Genomic DNA, 17,749 nt, shown 5'->3' with positions numbered 1-17,749 from the left:
ATGGAATGTCATATAACTCGTTATTTAGGGAAATACTGGACTGACCACGGGCTTGTCGCGATCATGTGATTGCGATCCTAGAACAGTGCTGCCGTTTTTAAAGGATTTAAGTACCACCCCCTGCCAACCCCTCCTCACTCCCCTTCACCCTCCCAAAAAGCTTGTTATAGGTGAGAAAACTGCTTTAAGATGGTTCACTCACCAGCTATATCATCTGCTTAGGAAGGGAGGAAAAAAAGCATATTTGCAGACAAATGTGAACTAGTTCAAAATAAAATGATTGATGTCTGAGTTATGTGACGCTATGGGCCGCTATCTGCTCCTCAAACAAGGTTTAACGGAATAGCTGGAGCATTATTGACAGACACAATTCTAACACACCTTTTCAAATTGTTTCCCTGAACAGGCGTGCCACTTACAGACAGAGACCATCACCTATGAAGAGAAGGAGCAGCAGCTTGTCAACGACTGTGTCAAAGAACTAAGTAGGCTGCTTTCTAAAATGTCATTTTCAACTACATATATTACGTATTGCCCTGTGCACTCTGCCCACCCTCTGCATGGCAAAGGCAACCCAAAGGATGTATGAAAAGAGAGAGAGAGCACACCGTGCACAAAAATAACTAGCTCACAAGTCATAAGTAGTGTATGAAGATAGTTCACCGAAATCCAAACATCAGGGAAGGAGACACAGCACCGGAGAATGGGTTAACTTTTTTTAAAATTTAATACATAATCATAACGATCCAACGTTTCGGATCCAACTCGTGAGCCTCTTCATGCACCTATCTCCCTGGCTCCGCAACATTGGATTGTTTTGGTTATGTATAAATTCATTTTTTTTCACCCATCTCCAGTGCCGTCTCTGCTTCCCTTAGAGATCTTCTACTTTGGAAATGGTTCTTCCCTGAAGATTCCTTTCCAGTTGGATTTCGATTTGCGTCCACACGACACCCAATAGTCAGTTGGACACTTTACAGATTCTTTTGGAACTATTTTTTTGGACACTATAAATATTTACACAATTTAATTGATATTTCTTTTTCTCAATGATTGTAAAGTTTCTCTTTGTATTATATTTACTTAGTTCACAATTGACTATATGATATAGGCTACACTACACACACTTTTTTTTTTTTACATAAATAATTATTCTAATACAAGTTAACACACACACACACACACACACACACACACACACACACACACACACACACACACACACACACACACACACACACACACACACACACACACACACGACAACTGAATGATCCGGGTTCACCTCTCCTGATCAAAATCATACAAAATAGAACGGATGTCCACGGCACTCCAGCTTTTTAGACAAATATAAAATGATTTTATTTAACACATCATGGAATAAAAAAATAAGATCTGAGCAAGGTTTCATTTCAGACCACACAGGTCCTTTCTCATGCTGGAACGTTGCTCAGATTTTATTTTTTGTATTCCATGATGTTAAAAAAAAATAAAAAAATATATATATACACACACAAGTTATGGTGGGTGAAAAAGGCGACAAAAAAACAATATATTATATGGTTTTTTTTGTCTCCTTTTTTTACCCACCATAACTTGTGTGTTTGTATATTTATATATATATATATATTTATATGATTATAATTATTTTTAAAGCAAATACCAACCATGCACATGCCTTAGGAATGGATCTGGGTGGTTATAAAAGATTTCAAAATTTTAATTTAGCCAATAAATGTATGATCTCTCTACTTCTCTGGTGCCATTGCTATTCATACCTCTACGTTTCATATGACCTACCCTTTTTGTGTTATGAGTTTGAGGAATCTGTGTTGTTCAACGTTGCTGTTGGTACTTATTGGAAACTGAAATAGAATTTGAACTCGACATGTGAGAATGTAAAAAAAAAAAAATTATGTTTTTTACAAACTGAGAATGGTTTGCAGACGGAACTTTCTTTGGAAGATAATAAATGACCGCAGCATCACAAGGGGCCGATGTGTCAATATGGAAATCATTATTACTATACAAAAAAAACAGATGCTTTTTATAATGATCTTACTGTTTTCGTCTCCTGTTGAGGTTCAGATTAACTACACAATTCTGAGCCTTAGTACACCTAAAAAAAACTATTCTACTATGTAACTATGTAAACATAACCCCAATTTTAGTGACCTGTATGCATTTCCAAGTTTTTGTTAGAATAACTCGAAGTGCTATTGTGAAGCTTGCATCCTTAACAACACATGGATTTTTTTCCCCAAATAAGAAGGATTAAATAATAAATCTTGCTGATTTCACACACATTATTCTCAGCAAGCTAAGACATGGGCAGAATAAATGGTTTGCTAAAGATCAAAAAGACCGAGTCTTACTCATTACTGTATGTCGGGTCATTCTAATGTCTTACAGCAACTCTGAGTTTTAGCAAATTATTTTATCTGCCAGTGCCTTGGCGTGTTAAGAACATTACTCCTAGAGCTTATGGCATACATTTGTTTTAAAATAATTGTAAAACTCTTCACGAAAGAACAAGCATAAATACAACCCGTTATCAGGATGGCACTAAGGTAGTTTTTTTAGGTGTACTATGGCTCAGCATTGTGTAGTTAATCTGAGCCTTAACACGAGACGAAAACAGTAAGGTCATTATAAAAAGCATCTGAATAATGTTTTTTTTTTGTATAGTAATAATGATTTCCATATTGACACATCGGCCCCAGTGTTGCTGCGGTCATTTATTATCTTCCAAAGAAAGTTCCGTCTGCAAACCATTCTCAGCGAGTATTTCTCTGCAAGCTTCTTGTGACATTCTGCCAAAAAAGGGCAGAGGGGTTAGACCGCAAATTACACAGCAAATCCACTAACCTTTAGAGTGAACACCCCCCTGAAACTAGACATGGCCCGTATAAACCCAAGGAAGTTTCTAAAGTAGTTCTTTACCTAAGACTTTTTTATCAGAAAAGAAAATAACACTGGGTATCCCTTTTTTCATTTGGGTCATGAGCCAGCTGTATTTAAAGACTAACGTTTAAATACACTATGGTTCAGCTGTCGTGGGTGTCTGATAAAGGGCAGCATCAGAGCTGGCGCTCCAGACACGTGCTCTCTTGGTTATCATTCCGGTCACACATGGTTGTTCTAGTCATGGGTTTCAAACCGCTCCAAGCCTGCGTCGATAAATATGTTGCGTCAACATTTTTACCTTTCTCACGCCATGTCATTTTGTGCGTTCAGGGGATGCAAACATCCAAATTTGCGGCATAGCAGATGAGTTGGCTAAGAAAACGGAAGATGCTGCCCGGCAGCAAGAAGAGATCACCCATCTTCTCTCGCAGATAGTGGATACTCAGAAGAAGGCAAAAGCAGTAAGCAGGCCAGGATTATAACTGCTAGCCAGTTACACCTAAAACTTTCAGTCATAGTTGTGGATAACTATTTTGCTATTCTTTATGACTATTACATGCAAAGATACTGAAATAGTAGAGGTACACTGAACATTGCCTGACATTAGTATCCATACCAATGACGCACTGAACAAGTTTAATTCACCATGTACATCCTTTGGCCGAGTGGTTAAGGCGGTAGCCCGATTTTAAAGAGAACGCCAGCCACGGTATTCTGAGCTGTAGCCTCCTAAGATCTACATATTGCGGGGTACGTGTGACCTTTTCTCTAGCACGGGTAGCCAACTCCAGTCCTCAAGGGCCACCTGCAGGTCAGTTTTTAAGACTATCCCAGCTTCAGCACAGGTAGCTCGATCAGTGACTGAGTGATTAGCCATGGCATTCGTTGACTGAAGCAGGGATATCCTTAAAACCGGACCTGTTGGTGGCCCTTGCTGACTGAAGTAGGCCACCCCTGCTGTAGCAAATCTATTTAGTAGTTCAGAGTACAGGGCACTGCTGCTTCTACTTCCTTTCCCTTAAGTCTGGGCTTTAGAAGCTTCACAGGGCAATTCTTCCTACAACCAAAGTGTACTAATGTTAGTGACTTGTTTTAGCGGTTCCCTCATGGTGATTGATGCCTTTTTTCACCCAAATTAGTCACCTGTAAGTATTTTTTTTTTAAATAATCTTTTAAGATTAGTTGGAAAACGTGAGCTGAGATGTAGGATGGGGTTTGATTTCCTCTGGTGCTACCCTTTACGTACTCAAGTGCTTGTGCAGCCAGAGCGTCCCCCAACCCCCTCTTCTTCCCTTTCTCCCTCTCCTTTTATCTGTGAGTTTTTGATAGGATCGGATAAGGGGAAAGATAACACCTGATACACAAACATGTCCCCATTCAGAGGCCTGTAAGGAATTCAATTAAAAATTTAATTTCCACACACACAAAAATGTAAAGCCGCCGAATCTTGGCTAGTAGCATGGTTAGATTTTTCAGGCAAGCCATTTAGACTGTTGAAATATTTACGACAGGTTGAATTCTGGTCGGCTACATGGGAATGCACCTTTATAGCCTACAGAACCTTATAGTTTCCTAGAACAAAAGAATAGATGATTTATGTTGCAGTGTGCAATCATTGCTCTCATTACCAATACAGTTGTGTGAAAAGGATGGCTTCTCCATTTTGGCTTTATTTTTGTTAAATAAAACATGACACAGTGTAATATGTCATGTGTTATTGTTCATCTGAGGTTGTACTTACCTCATTTTAAGACCTGCTAAGGAACAGATTGTTATTATGTCCTGATACGTAAAACCATAGAATTCAAAGAGGGTGTACTTTCTTTTTCACACGACTGTACAGTATATCACGTATGTAAGTAAATGTAATGAACTGTTTATGGCCTTAATAGTACATATAAAATGCAAATAAAATATAAAGCCTTCTATTCCATCTCGCCCAACAAGCTGCTAGTTAACTACACACTTACACTATCAGAAGCACCTCATTTACTGGGCCCTCTGCCATTTCTTGTGATGTCCTAATTTCTAGTGTTCTCACTAGTACCTGAAAGGTGCCTAGTCTGAAAACAGACATATTGAGCATAAAATATTGCAACAAATGACTGAGGAAGGGGAACGATTGCCCACTCTTTGCTAATGATTCACTTGCTTGCGCCCTTTCAGTATGCCGTTGAAAATGAGGAACTTGTGCAACATCTGGGGGCAGCTAAAGATGCCCAGCGACAGCTCACCGCAGAGGTAAGTGCATCGCCCTGCATATCTCAAGATGTCCGGCTCTTCCCTAGCCACCAGAGTTCCCTCTCGAGCATTGCAGAGCAGCGCATCACCTGCTCTTCGCGCAGTAAATGTGTCTTTGTATAAACGTAACTTCGGGGCCTGCAGGTGCACGGTAGTCCTCCTGCAAGAACACTACAGGTGTGTGACACTTGCCTCATGTGGTGTAAGTAGTCTGTGCGTTCCTTAAAGCACCATCTCGTTGAGCGCCGCTGTTGAATGGGTTGAGTGGATAAACGCACGCATTGCTTATGTTGGGTGTCCTGTCGCCCTCGTGTGTTTGTTGTGCAGCTACGAGAGCTGGAGGACAAGTATGCAGAGTGCATGGAGATGCTTCACGAGGCGCAGGAAGAGTTGAAGAACCTGAGGAACAAGACCATGCCCAACGCCGTTTCCCGACGCTACCACAACCTGGGTGTGTTCCCTATGGTAAGAGTGGCAACCTCCTCCATGCAGTCCCACTTGGCAACACATTAAAAGGCATGAAATACTGTGCATTCAAGGGGCAGTTCCCCTGCTTGCTTTTTTTAAAATTATGATTTAAAGATCATTCCCCCATACTCATGTAACACACCTGAATGCTCCAGAACAGCAAACTGCTAAAACTTCGGCTTCTATAGAGGTGGTCACACTTGCTGATGATCAATTAATCAAGGGCATTTGATTAGCTAGCAGCACCTGTCTGCTACTTAGCATCTTAATTCCTTTGGAAGCAGTAAGGGTGTACTTAGTTTTTCACACATGGCTTCTCCATTTTGGCTTTATTTTTGTTAAATCATGACACGGTGCAATATGTCATGTGTTGTTGTTCATCTGAGGTTGTATTTTACTAATTTTTAGACCTGCTAAGGAACAGATGATTGTTATTATGCCCTGATATATAAAATCATGGAATTTAAAGAGGGTGTACTTTCTTTTTCACACCACTGTAAATGCCGGGGGACCACGTGAGGCCTCTATAACACACTTACCTTCCCTTCCAGCGACACGTCGTTATGGTAATCCGGCGTCAAATGACAACGCAGGGTCACGTGATGTCACATTACCATGGCGACATGACGTCACATGACCCCGCGTGTCATTTGATGCCGGGGTCGAGCAGGAGGGGGGGTGCGAGGCACAGAGGAGAGCAGGCAGGTGTACGCACGGGGAAAAGTTTGCACACCCCTGGGTTAAAATACAAAAATCCTACCGTGAGACTGCTGCTTTAAGTCTTCAGCCCTCAGTCCCTATGAGTTTAAAAAAAAAAAATATATATATATATATATATATATATATATATAAACATAGTGTAGAAATTTGCAGCAGATTGCATGATCAGGATAAGACTGAAAGGCAGTTATTAAAAGAAATGTGTTTATATATCTGTTGTGTGGTTCCATGTTTCTAACCACAGGTTCTAAATGTTACTCCCTCTCCTTTTGAAAACGATTTTATCGGAGACCGCACGAGTAGCATTATTAGTTATAACTAGGGTGACCAAATTTGTTTCCGGCAAAAAAACCGGGGCAATTTTCACGCATGCGCAGTTGGTGCTTGCTGACAGTGCATGCGCAAACGGACCTTTCCGGACGCACATGTCATGAGTGACTGTCAAACGCCAATCGTGCATGTGTGGCCAGCAAATGCCGATCATGCACGAGCACCTGGCAAATGCCAAACGCACATGCACATGACCAGCCGGAAGTGCCAGACAGCACCCCAAAAAGTCGGGACAGAGCCTTAAAAACAGAGACTGTCCTGGCTAAACCAGGACATCTGATCACCCTAGTTATAACTAATGAGCTGGGTTGTGGTATGACTGAAATGAGTGACGTGAGCGAAAATGCCTTATGTGTTTGTTGCAGGACTCGCTAGCAGCTGAGATAGAAGGATCCATGCGGAAAGAGTTACAGATGGACGATCCCGACTCACCTGAAATGAAGTATGATAATTGCACATTGCTGATCATGATCCAGGCAAACAGAGCATGTTTGCTGTATGCATCAGGCCTTCATTTTATTTTTTCACATTCACGAATGTTGGGTCTTTGCATTAATGCAGAGCCATAGAGGCACATTTATTAAGCAGTGCTTAGGTGTAAGACAAATTGCAGCCCAATCACTTCCATTTTGACTTTTTTTCCCCCCTCTTACTGTATTGTATAAAATGTACTGAAATACTGGTGTGTTGGCAGGGTAATACACATGACATAGTAATATAACACATAATGGGAACAAGCGCCTGAGACATTAAAGTAGCATTGGGAAAAGGGAGACCCAGACCCAAAGAGCTTACAATCTAACTGGTAAGTAGGAACAACGTACAGAAACAGTAGAAAGGTGATCTGGTAAGTGCATCTGCAAGAGGCCAGAGTCAATGTATGAGGTGTATAGTATCAGCCACGGAGCTACACATATGCTTTGTTAAAGAGGTGTGTTTTAAAGTGGGTCTTAAATGTGGATAGAGAGGGTGCTAGTTATATATTGAGGGGAAGTGAATCCCAGAGGTGTGGGGCAGTCAGTGAGAAATGTTTAAGGCGGGAGAGGGCTTTAGCTACAAAAAAGGGGTAGAGAGAAGACATCCTTGAGCGGAACACAAGAGGTGGGACGGTGTATAGCATGAAATAGATTAAAAAAAAATATAGCCTTAAAATCGAGGAGGAAAATTTTTTGTGTAATATGGGATTTAGTAGGAAGACCAGGAGAGGGATTTCAGCAAGAGGGACGCTGAGACAGATTTAAGATGAAAATGTAGTTTACATTCATGGTTTGTTTTTGCCCTATTGCGATTTGACCAGTCTCCGTAAGTATCCAGGTAAGTCAGACGATTTCCTTGAGAAATACAACTTGGATTGTGTTATGTTTGAAGTACTCCTTGCTGTTCATCATGTCCTGTTCTGGTAATGGTTGTGAACTCATATCCTCAGTGATTGTAGAGCATGTTGCCTTATTGTGAGCTCTTGCATACTACAGTATGTAATAATGTTTTGGCAACAGTCATAGGTTATGTTTGGTAGTACTTATTGGCAGCACTTATTTACACATTGTTTGCACATTGTTTGGACATTGTAGAACAATATAGGTACAGTAAGTTCCTGCCTTGGGCACAGGGAGATAAAGTGACATGTCCAAGATGTAACTGGGTGACCAACCTCGCACAACAACAAGCTTCCTTAGCTGTTTTTCATTTCTATAGCGGTTTCCATTTAACATTTTGTTCTCTATTTCAAATTTGCCCTAAGTCAAGAAAGCCTAACTAGAATTCAAATACCTTAATATCTTTAAGTCGCAACCAATATGACATGCCACATAATGAATGACTGTAAATCTGTATTCAAACTGTTGCCATGTTTGTGTGTGTTTTACCTTTTTAGTGGCAATCACCCCAAGCGCGTGTTTGAAACGGTGCGAAATGTAAATCAAGTAGTCAAGCAGCGATCACTGACCCCCTCGCCAATGAACATCCCAGGATCTAACCAGTCTTCTGCAATGAACTCTTTAATGTCTAGTTGTGTTAGCACACCACGTTCCAGCCTGTATATGGGAGACATCACCAACATTGTTATTGATAATAAGACCAATAGCATTATCCTGGAAACTGAATCATCAGACAATGGGTTAGTACATCTGGATTTTTATGTTTTTTTGTCTTAAGGGAAAATATGTATTCATCAAGGGTGGTAGCAAAATTAGAGCCAAGCATTTTGATACATTGCCCCAAAAAATGACGCCAAGTAAATATGATGGGTTTTCACCTGTGTTGGAGCAATGCCCCTTTATCTGATGTCGCTGTGTATTTAACAAACGTTCCCTTCCCTTTATTGGTTCTCTGATTAGGACAAGGTTGGCTAAGGGCAAAGAAAACATTTCAATGACAAACACTTCCCCCAAATCTCTGCTATTCGCCTGGTTAGATTAGTTGAAATGAGCCAATTTGATTGTTAAATTCTTCATTAAGGGTTGTTCTTTGACCATCTCTGTGGGTTTGTTACCTTTAACTAGAGTAATCTTTTTGTGCCAGGGCTCTTCAACTGGTTTTCCAAAGGGGCCGGGTCAAAACAATTAAGAGTAGAAGGGCCATTAGAGTATGCTAATGTTATTTTTGTATAGATTTAAAGATACAAATTGTCGAGCTTCAAAAACGTTGCAAGCATTTATAGAACCTGTATCATGTATATTTACAGTATATTACCTTAGCTTACAAGTGATTTTCAGTGTGGAAAACTGCGCTTACTGGTATGGGCAACTACAATGAAATGAACAGAAACAGGCAGTCCAGGGGCTAAGCCAAAGCCTCTTGTGGTTCACATTCGGCCCATAGACCAAAGAGTCCTGACTTAGACAATCCGGGGTAGTCCTATTCTGTATTGCTTTACACTGCAGCTTGTTCATTTTCATGACTGTTGTCTCGGTTTACTCTCTCCACTAGCGATGGAGACAAGAATAAGAAGCCTGGAATGCCGGGAACTCCGGGTTCCAACGACCTGGAGACGGCCCTGCGACGGTTGTCTCTTCGCCGGGAGAACTACCTCCTGGAGCGCAAGTTCTTTGAGGATGAGCAGGACAGGAAGCTCCGCAGCCTGGCCGAGAAGGGAGAGATTACCAGCGGTTCCATAACTCCCACGGAAAGCATCATGTCCTTGGGCACCCACTCCAGGCTATCTGAGCTCACTGGGTTCTCAGGAATGTCCTTCAGCAGCCGCTCCTACCTGCCAGAGAAACTGCAGATCGTGAAGCCCCTAGAAGGTGACAAAAAGGGGCCCAGGCCCTTCTCTGTTTTACTTAGTGACTCGTTGTGGTCTCTGATCCATCACCAGAAAGCAGGCACTGTACACAACACACACACTTTCTATTTCAGAGATAGTCTCCCACGTTGCTGGTTCGAAATCTTTTAAAATCTTGAAAGAATGATGATAGCGCATTACATTAGTCAGCCCGTGATAGATGCTGAAGAAAATCCTGCTAGTTCGGTCTAGTTTTGTCCATTGGCGTACCAAAAATAGCAGGTTTTGTGAAAAATGCCTGTAGAAGAAAACCCATGTAAACGTCACAAAGAAATACAACTATTAGTGTACCGTACGTGTAAGAAAGAATGCAAAATATTCAGATGTTCCGTGAGAACAGAAGGACTGGTCCTTGTCTCGTAAATACTATAGAGTAGCATTGATATGTTTGCAGAAAGCACCACAGCCATTATAGCATCTTCTTTGTGCATTTCTTAATGACTTAACCCTTTCTGCACTGAGGATTTCTCACCAAGCTATGAAGCCACAGCTGCCCTAATAAATTAGTATTAAGCCAACACAAATAGAGATGTGAATCTCACAGAATCAATGCATCAGTTAAGGTAGATTTCTTGCAAACACATATGTGATAAAACTTTAATTGGAGGGTGGACACATAACCAGTGAGTTAGAAGGTGATTTGATTGCAGGGCTCATTAAAGGGTTAAGGAAATGCCTTCTGTGGGGTAATTAAAGAAGCAGCAGGCATCATGTATGAAAATAGAGTGTGCCTCAACACATCCTACAAATAGGCAAATCCCCCTCGAGCATATAAGTTCCACTTCATGTATAGAATTTGAAGTACTCACATTTCTGGTTGTTGCTGTCCTTTGACGCGTGCATCCAGTCAATAGATAAACGAAGGGAGATCCAGAAGCAGGAAGAAAACGGAGCACAGCCGTTCCAAAAAATCTGGGGCTTGGGCAAGATATGCAGTTAAAAAATAACTTTTATTGCTTGGCAGACATCATGGTGGTAAACGATGCAACCTCGATTATTATTAATCTTTTTAGTATCAATAGATGTGGAAAAAAAACACATGTATATATATTCTCAGAAATTGTACATGAAATAGAAATACTTTCCCAGAGGCACCTTAAATATTTTCCACATGGTACATCATATGTTGAGCTTACCTGCCTGACTTCACACTGTCGGTCTTCTTGTAATGTTTTTCCACGTGTATCTCTGTTGATCTTTCAATAAAATGTATCATCATGTTTTACCTGTCCTTCTTTCATTTCCAACTTTTTTCATTATTGGGCTTTTTTTTTTAACTACCATTTTTTTTGTATAGTTTTTTTAAATTTCTTTAGTGTGAGAGGGGCATGCATTTCCTTACAGCACCCTCTATCACTGAGGGGAGTTAGGCCTTTTTTAATCGCTCCGTATTGCAAATTCATTACACTCTGATTTGTTTGTCTTTTTCTTTTCCACTCCCTTTTTTTTTTTTTTGGTTAGTGATTTTTTTTTTATTACCCCCATTGAAGTGAGATTACCACTCGTCTCCTCATTACTGCTTCCACACTTGCCCTGTCCACAGGTCAAAGGCAAACATTATGCATGGTGGGTTCTAGGTGGGGACAGCAGGGGTCTGTATTCCTCCATTAACCCTGCAATAGAATCCCGTCTTTTTGGAGATGGCGCTGCTGTAGGTTTGTGCCCTCAATTCACGCCATGTTGTATTTATATTTGTAATGAAGTATTAATGTATATGGTTACAGCTTTTGGATACTCTGTGAACGTAATGCTTTTTACAAGTAGAATGCAGGATCATGTGTACTTCATTTGTTAACCCTGTGTTGCTAATGGTAGTATTAGACATGCTCCTATGTTAAAGCAGCAATACTACACACCCCCCCCCCCCTTTTTTTTTCTTCTTATTTTTATATGTGAAGCACGTGACAATATATAATTCTACATTCTTGCCTAAGCTGCCAATCGTTTGGTGTTCCTGTTATAAATCTGTAACAGTCCTGATTGTGTGACTAACATAATGACCGCCTTTCAGTTTCAATCAGTCGTTCAGTCAGTGTAACTCAGCAGCTACAAAGAATCCTTATATAACTAAGGTAACATTATTTATTGTAACAGTTTACACCACACATTGCTGGGACAAAAATGATCACAAATAGGAACGTGTGGCAAAGATCTTGCACTGCTTGGGAGGTGGGCTAAAATCCGCTATAGAAATCAAAGGATACTTTAAAACTCATTAAAAATGGCATTGAGTTGAATTAAAAATAAAATAAAAAAACAGTCGCTATTATCTAATACTACAGAATTGATTTATTTTAAAAAAAATAAATGCAAGATTTCCCATGTTTTGCTGCTTTGCACAAAAACTTCTCAGCAAGTGAAGCCTCTAATTCCCTGAACAGTATTCGTGCGGAAACAGCCAATCACTAGAATGGCTGTGATGACGAGGGTCAAATAGTGAAGATTGGTCAGCCTAAAAGCTATATTTGTTAGCATTCTTGTTAAATGTTATTTTACATCATCTACGGAGGCTACAAATGTCCTTCAGCTAACATTATCTACAGATGTAATGAAAGGTATTGGGGAAAAAAATTAAAAAGTCAGTCTATTTTATTCCTGAATCAACTGGGCCACTGCAACTCTGCCTTTCTTATTTCTTATTTCTTTGAAACTTGGAATTTGAACTAAATCTTTTTAAAGCTGCAGTTCAGGCAATATCCTGCATGTGTGTTTTTTTTTAATAAATCAGTTCTGTTGTAGTAAGAAAAAATACTTTTAGCATTTTCTGTTTTAAAAAAAACAACTTTAAAAGACCAATTTTCTTGTATTCTATTTTAACAAGCATGCTTGTTCCTATAGCAACGATTTACATTACCCATATTTAAAGATGTCGCCAAACTTTGCCGATCAATAGACGGAGAACGAATTGACCGGCAGCTCTGCAGTTCTTTAGGTAATTAAAGATTGCCCACATGAAACTATTGAAGTAAAAAAATAAATTAAAAAAAAAAAAAAAAAGACAACTGCAGCTTTAAATCGTGGCACCTCACTAAATTCCTAAATTGGATAGGTTTTGAGTCAGATCCTTTAATCTACATTTCTTTTTATTAGACCACCATTCCCCAAACACCGATCTGGGGGAACGTTAGGGCTCAGGAACAAAGGGGTCAGCAAGGAGTTCCTGCCGGCAAAGCCAAATCTTTCTTTGGTCTATTCCTACACATTGAGTGAATGGTAGATGGGGAGCGATGTCAAAAGGGGATAGAAGTGCCGCCTCAAATTCCATCCATCGTTTAGATGAGGGGTTTGCATACCAGCTGGCACAGTCTGGTGGCCCTGTAGTATGCAATTCAGCATGGCAAGCCTAGCCCACCCCATCTCTGTGGTTTGCTTGAGTATTGTACTTTTCAACCTGGGTTTTTTGTTGGCCCAGAACAATTTGAATATGTGGGACTGTAGATCTTGGAGCGCATTCAGAGTGATCAGTAGGGATTAAAAGAGATTTTAAAAAATCCGTGGTAAAAGATTCATTTTAACTGACCGTATTCTTCAGATCCATGAAAAGGAGGCATTGGACCATTGGGAAACATCCCCTTTCAGACTCTTTATTATGGGGGTGGGGGGAGAGTTATGAGAGTTTAAGTCTTCGTATTTGTTAGTCAGGAAAATCCCTACAGTAAGTACTTTATAGCATGCTTGCACCATTTTAAAGTTGAAAGTTAAGGATAGCAGTTTGGTTTCTGATTAGGAGAGGTTGATATCCAGGGCCTCCGATTTGTTGTTATTGATTTTAAAGCCAGAGAGCCTTGCAAGCTCCAATAGTTCCCGGAACAGATTTGGGTGCAATGTAAAGGGCCTTACCAGTAAGAGGAGGTCATCGTCTGTATATAGGCTCATTTTGAATACTTCCTCATCTGTCTCAACCCTTACACTATCTTGGTTGGATCCGATTTGCGAGGACACAGCCAATGGAAGAGGGGAAAGGGGGCAGCCTTTGTCTAGTGCCTCCCTTAATCTGTGTGGGTTCTGATGAGGTTCCAGCGCTGATACATTTAGGCGAGGGGCAAGTGTACAGGATGAGGACTGCCTGTAGGAAGCTGCCTCATAGGCCACATTTGTTGAGGGTGTCTCATGTAGCCCAAGTCCAATCTCAAAAACGTTTTCTTCTTCTAGGTACAGTAGAGTGGCTGGGGCGTTAGATTGTTTGGCTAGTTCAATGACATTGATTGCCTTCCTTGTGTTGGCTGCCTCCTGTTGGCCCAGGATTAACCCCACCTGGTCTGGATAGATCAGGGACAGGAGATAAAAAAGATCTTGGCCAATAGAAAATAGCAAAATGAACTGGTTACTGAATAACATACCATAACAGATACCGGTCTTGCACTTGAGCTGTCATTAGAACTATTTCCGTTACAAGGGCCTTATTGCTGTGGTAAACACAAATAATTATAAGCTGTTCCATACAAGTCATTGCTCTGTTCTATGGAGACCTGCAGCATTCTTATCTACTGTACTGTACACGAAAAGCCCTTTTTGCACAGAAATACATAATGTGAGACTATGCCAAATTGCACAAAAACATTACAACAATGTGTATTAAATCTGGTTTTGCAGAGGATGAGACAGGCCATTATAGTAATCTCTGTATCTCTTTATATCCCACCACATGAGTTAATCTCTTCAATAAAGAGATGAAGAGGTTCCTATAATCGACTCTTGACAGTCTCGCTCTCTGTCTCCCTCTCTTCATCTCTATCTGTTTATCTCTATATCATTTGTCTAGATAGATCATTTGAAAAACCTAAGCTGAAATCAACTACATTTCATCATGTCAGATTTAATCTATTTTGGGGCGCTTTTGCATGGCAAATATTGCATTTTAATGAATAGGACAACAGTGTTCAGAGAATCCAAAGATCTTGTGAAGTATGTTCTCTTTAAGGTTAAAAAATAAATAAATAAATAACGAAAAACCAGCTTCGTTAAGCAAGCGTCCAAGGTTTTTATTTTTTTAATTTATTTATTTTACACGTCATCTCACCTTGGAGAAGTGTAGAATTGAATAAATCAAATTGTGTAGCTGGTAAAGTATACATGTTTAGTATAGTATAGTATAGTTGATGGTTCAAAAATCCACAAAATAAATGTTTACTTACCCAACACAAGCAAAGTGCCTACTTAGTCTGTGTACATATAGATTGCTCAGTGCCATGGATCTTCTGTTCTTCCCTGTTGTCATTATGACCTATATTTAGAATGTGGTGCTATTATGTTACACACCATGTGATAAGCAAAGATACTTACTGAAGTAAGTGGCCCAGAGGTGTCTTCCGGGGGTGGAAACACTTTTAAGGAACAGCAGCGCTTAGTAAATATAGGTCTATGTCCCTCAGGATGTCTTCAAGAGGTCGTCGGGTGAGGTTGGAATGTTTCATTTTATTTGAGCATAAGAAGGCATTCTTAACAGTAAAGAGCAGATGAAGGTAGACACCGACATTTGGAAACCTGAAAAGCAAAGCTTGTGACTTGTTTAAGTCACAGTCGCGAAGTTTTGATATTTTTCAGCAGGGAGTCATATTTTTACCAGGCGTTACTATTGAGAAACACGACTCGATATTTGGGAGCAGAATACTTCTGAGGGATTAAAGTTTAGATGCCCAATGTAAGGAGACATCATATTTGACATCTATTGCAAGAGTTTACAGAGGTGTGTGTATAATGTGGGAAATTGCCTTCTATGTTATTGTAAGGTTATGCCTAAATATAAAAGGACAGTGCTTTGCGTTCTCAGATAATCCATACCTATGTAATTTAAGAAAGTTCATTAACATTTTTCCTTAATGTACGCAAAATTTGAAATTCTCATAGAAAATGTGTTACAAATATAGGGCAATATTGATTACACAGTCTCCTGAGGGCTATGGCTATAATCTTTAGTGGATGGTGTTTAATTTAGGGGTGGGATTCAAAAAATATGCGTGTATATGTATGGATGCATGCATACAAAGAATTTCCACCAATGTCAACTTCAATCCACTCTCCCCATTTATGTGCTACAAATGTATATTTTTCCCCCCAGTTTCTTTTTTTGTTTCACTTGTAAACGTACTCAACGACAGCAGAATCTCTTTGATTGCACACCCACTAATATACAATATGCAGCTACGTGAAATTGTATAGTATCTTTTCATCTCCCACTACGCTACCTAATTTGCGAGCTCTTCTTGGCAGGAATTCCTTCTCACCTTTTTCCATTTACCACTTACCCTTCGTTTTGTAGAATTATTCCCCTTGTGAATGTTTCTCTTTTTGACAGTGGCAACCAGCAGTTGTAATGATCAGGAGCCAACACATTTTATAGGGTCCAATCTGAAGGTGTATGTCAGAGATTTACAATCTGAGGGTTTCGCCCCCAAGGGACCGCACAATATTTATTAGGAGTGGCGTGACAGAGATAGTGACAAAGAGCTCAGAAACTGAAGAGCCGAGTGATCCAATAAATATATTCCACTAAGGCAAACAATTGCTTTTGCGTTTACCCAGGTTGAAAAGTTTGGGAACTATTTTTGTACTGAAACATCCTCATTTGCTTGTGTGTCCCATGCAAGAAAGTTGCTTTATTGGAGGGAACCGATCACATACTTTTTAGCTGAGCCCATCTGTTTGCCTCTTCCAGGTTCAGTCACTTTGCATCAATGGCAGCAGCTGGCTCAACCCAACCTGGGGGGGATCCTGGATCCAAGGCCCGGTGTGGTCACCAAGGGCTTCAGGACCCTGGATCTCGACCAAGAGGTCGTGTACTGCTTCAACGACTACGAAGAAGATGAGACAGGTGACATTCCTTTCAAGACCTTAACTACCTCGACTCCCGTCCAGCACTCAGAGACCTCAGGTGAGAGGTCACAAGCACAAGTGACTGTGTCAGACAGCAAGAATTGTCCAAGCCATTCTCAGGCTTGCCCCGAGGATTTGCAAGAGCCCGCGGCAGACGGTGATGAGGGGTCTGGTGAGGGATCCTCCTTACGTCCTGTAAAATGGACATCTTTACAGGATATTGAGTACTGGGCCATTCGCACCTCTTTGCACAACAACATCTCCGTACATGTAGCTTCGACAAACTAACTGTGTGCTGCATTTAATGTTAATCAGAAATCTCTTTTATTAAGCAGATCTTCCTATGTTTTCTTTTTGGCTTGGGAGGGAACAGTTTTTCTCTACTACTGAGTGTGGAAAGGCTGCTAAAAGAAAGTGTCTTGCAAATACAAAGTGACCGCTGCTTTCTAAATGCAAATGAAGGTTGTACTGTACCTCCACGGTTGTTCCCTTGTATTCCCACACATTTTTATTGTCTATAAGTTTTCTTATAATGATGCAACTTTTATATTGTGGTCACCCAGCCTTAATGTATAACATTGTTTTGAATGTAGTCCCATTACAAGCCATTGGTCTTGTATTTGTGCTAGTCAGAGGTCCACAAAGCAGTGGATTAAAATGAAGAGTGGCTAAAATTGCCCAATAAACAACATTTTCAATGCAAAAATTGTAATAGCACGCAAAATATCAATCTACAACTGTATGGCACTATAACCATCAAATGTATTTGTTGGTAAATACCAAAAAGCATAATCATCCCATCCAGCACATAAACAGTTATTAGTACCCAAAAACTACAAAATCTGTTATTGAAATGAATTCTTTGGAAGTCTACAAAGCATGCCAACTTCTGACGGGTTAATTCTCTGAGATGGCAGGAAACAACTGAAGAGTTTGAGTGCAACATTTTCACCAAGTATAGTATATTAATGTGGTTCAAATTAGACT

The 17,749-nt window shown here is 40.2% G+C and overlaps 1 protein-coding gene across 5 annotated transcripts in view; it reads left to right on the top strand.

The window, feature by feature from the left end:
* TRAK1 (trafficking kinesin protein 1) overlaps positions 1 to 17,749 on the top strand; it is a 162,969-nt gene that overhangs the window by 127,059 nt on the left and 18,161 nt on the right. For 4 of the 5 annotated variants that reach the window (XM_075586690.1, XM_075586685.1, XM_075586689.1 and 1 more), the window contains 8 exons: positions 407 to 485; positions 3,238 to 3,368; positions 5,074 to 5,148; positions 5,476 to 5,613; positions 7,032 to 7,108; positions 8,540 to 8,782; positions 9,595 to 9,911; positions 16,605 to 16,934. In XM_075586690.1, coding sequence (XP_075442805.1) covers positions 407 to 485; positions 3,238 to 3,368; positions 5,074 to 5,148; positions 5,476 to 5,613; positions 7,032 to 7,108; positions 8,540 to 8,782; positions 9,595 to 9,911; positions 16,605 to 16,934 — 1,390 coding nt within the window. The remainder of the gene's footprint in view (positions 1 to 406; positions 486 to 3,237; positions 3,369 to 5,073; positions 5,149 to 5,475; positions 5,614 to 7,031; positions 7,109 to 8,539; positions 8,783 to 9,594; positions 9,912 to 16,604; positions 16,935 to 17,749) is intronic. The other variant, XM_075586686.1, reaches the window with a different exon arrangement.

This window comes from Ascaphus truei, chromosome 2, assembly GCF_040206685.1.
Source record: "Ascaphus truei isolate aAscTru1 chromosome 2, aAscTru1.hap1, whole genome shotgun sequence".
In the NCBI taxonomy this organism is placed as follows: domain Eukaryota; kingdom Metazoa; phylum Chordata; class Amphibia; order Anura; family Ascaphidae; genus Ascaphus; species Ascaphus truei.
The sequence above is the reverse complement of the archived record's forward strand: the minus strand, read 5'-3'. Positions and strand labels throughout refer to the sequence as shown.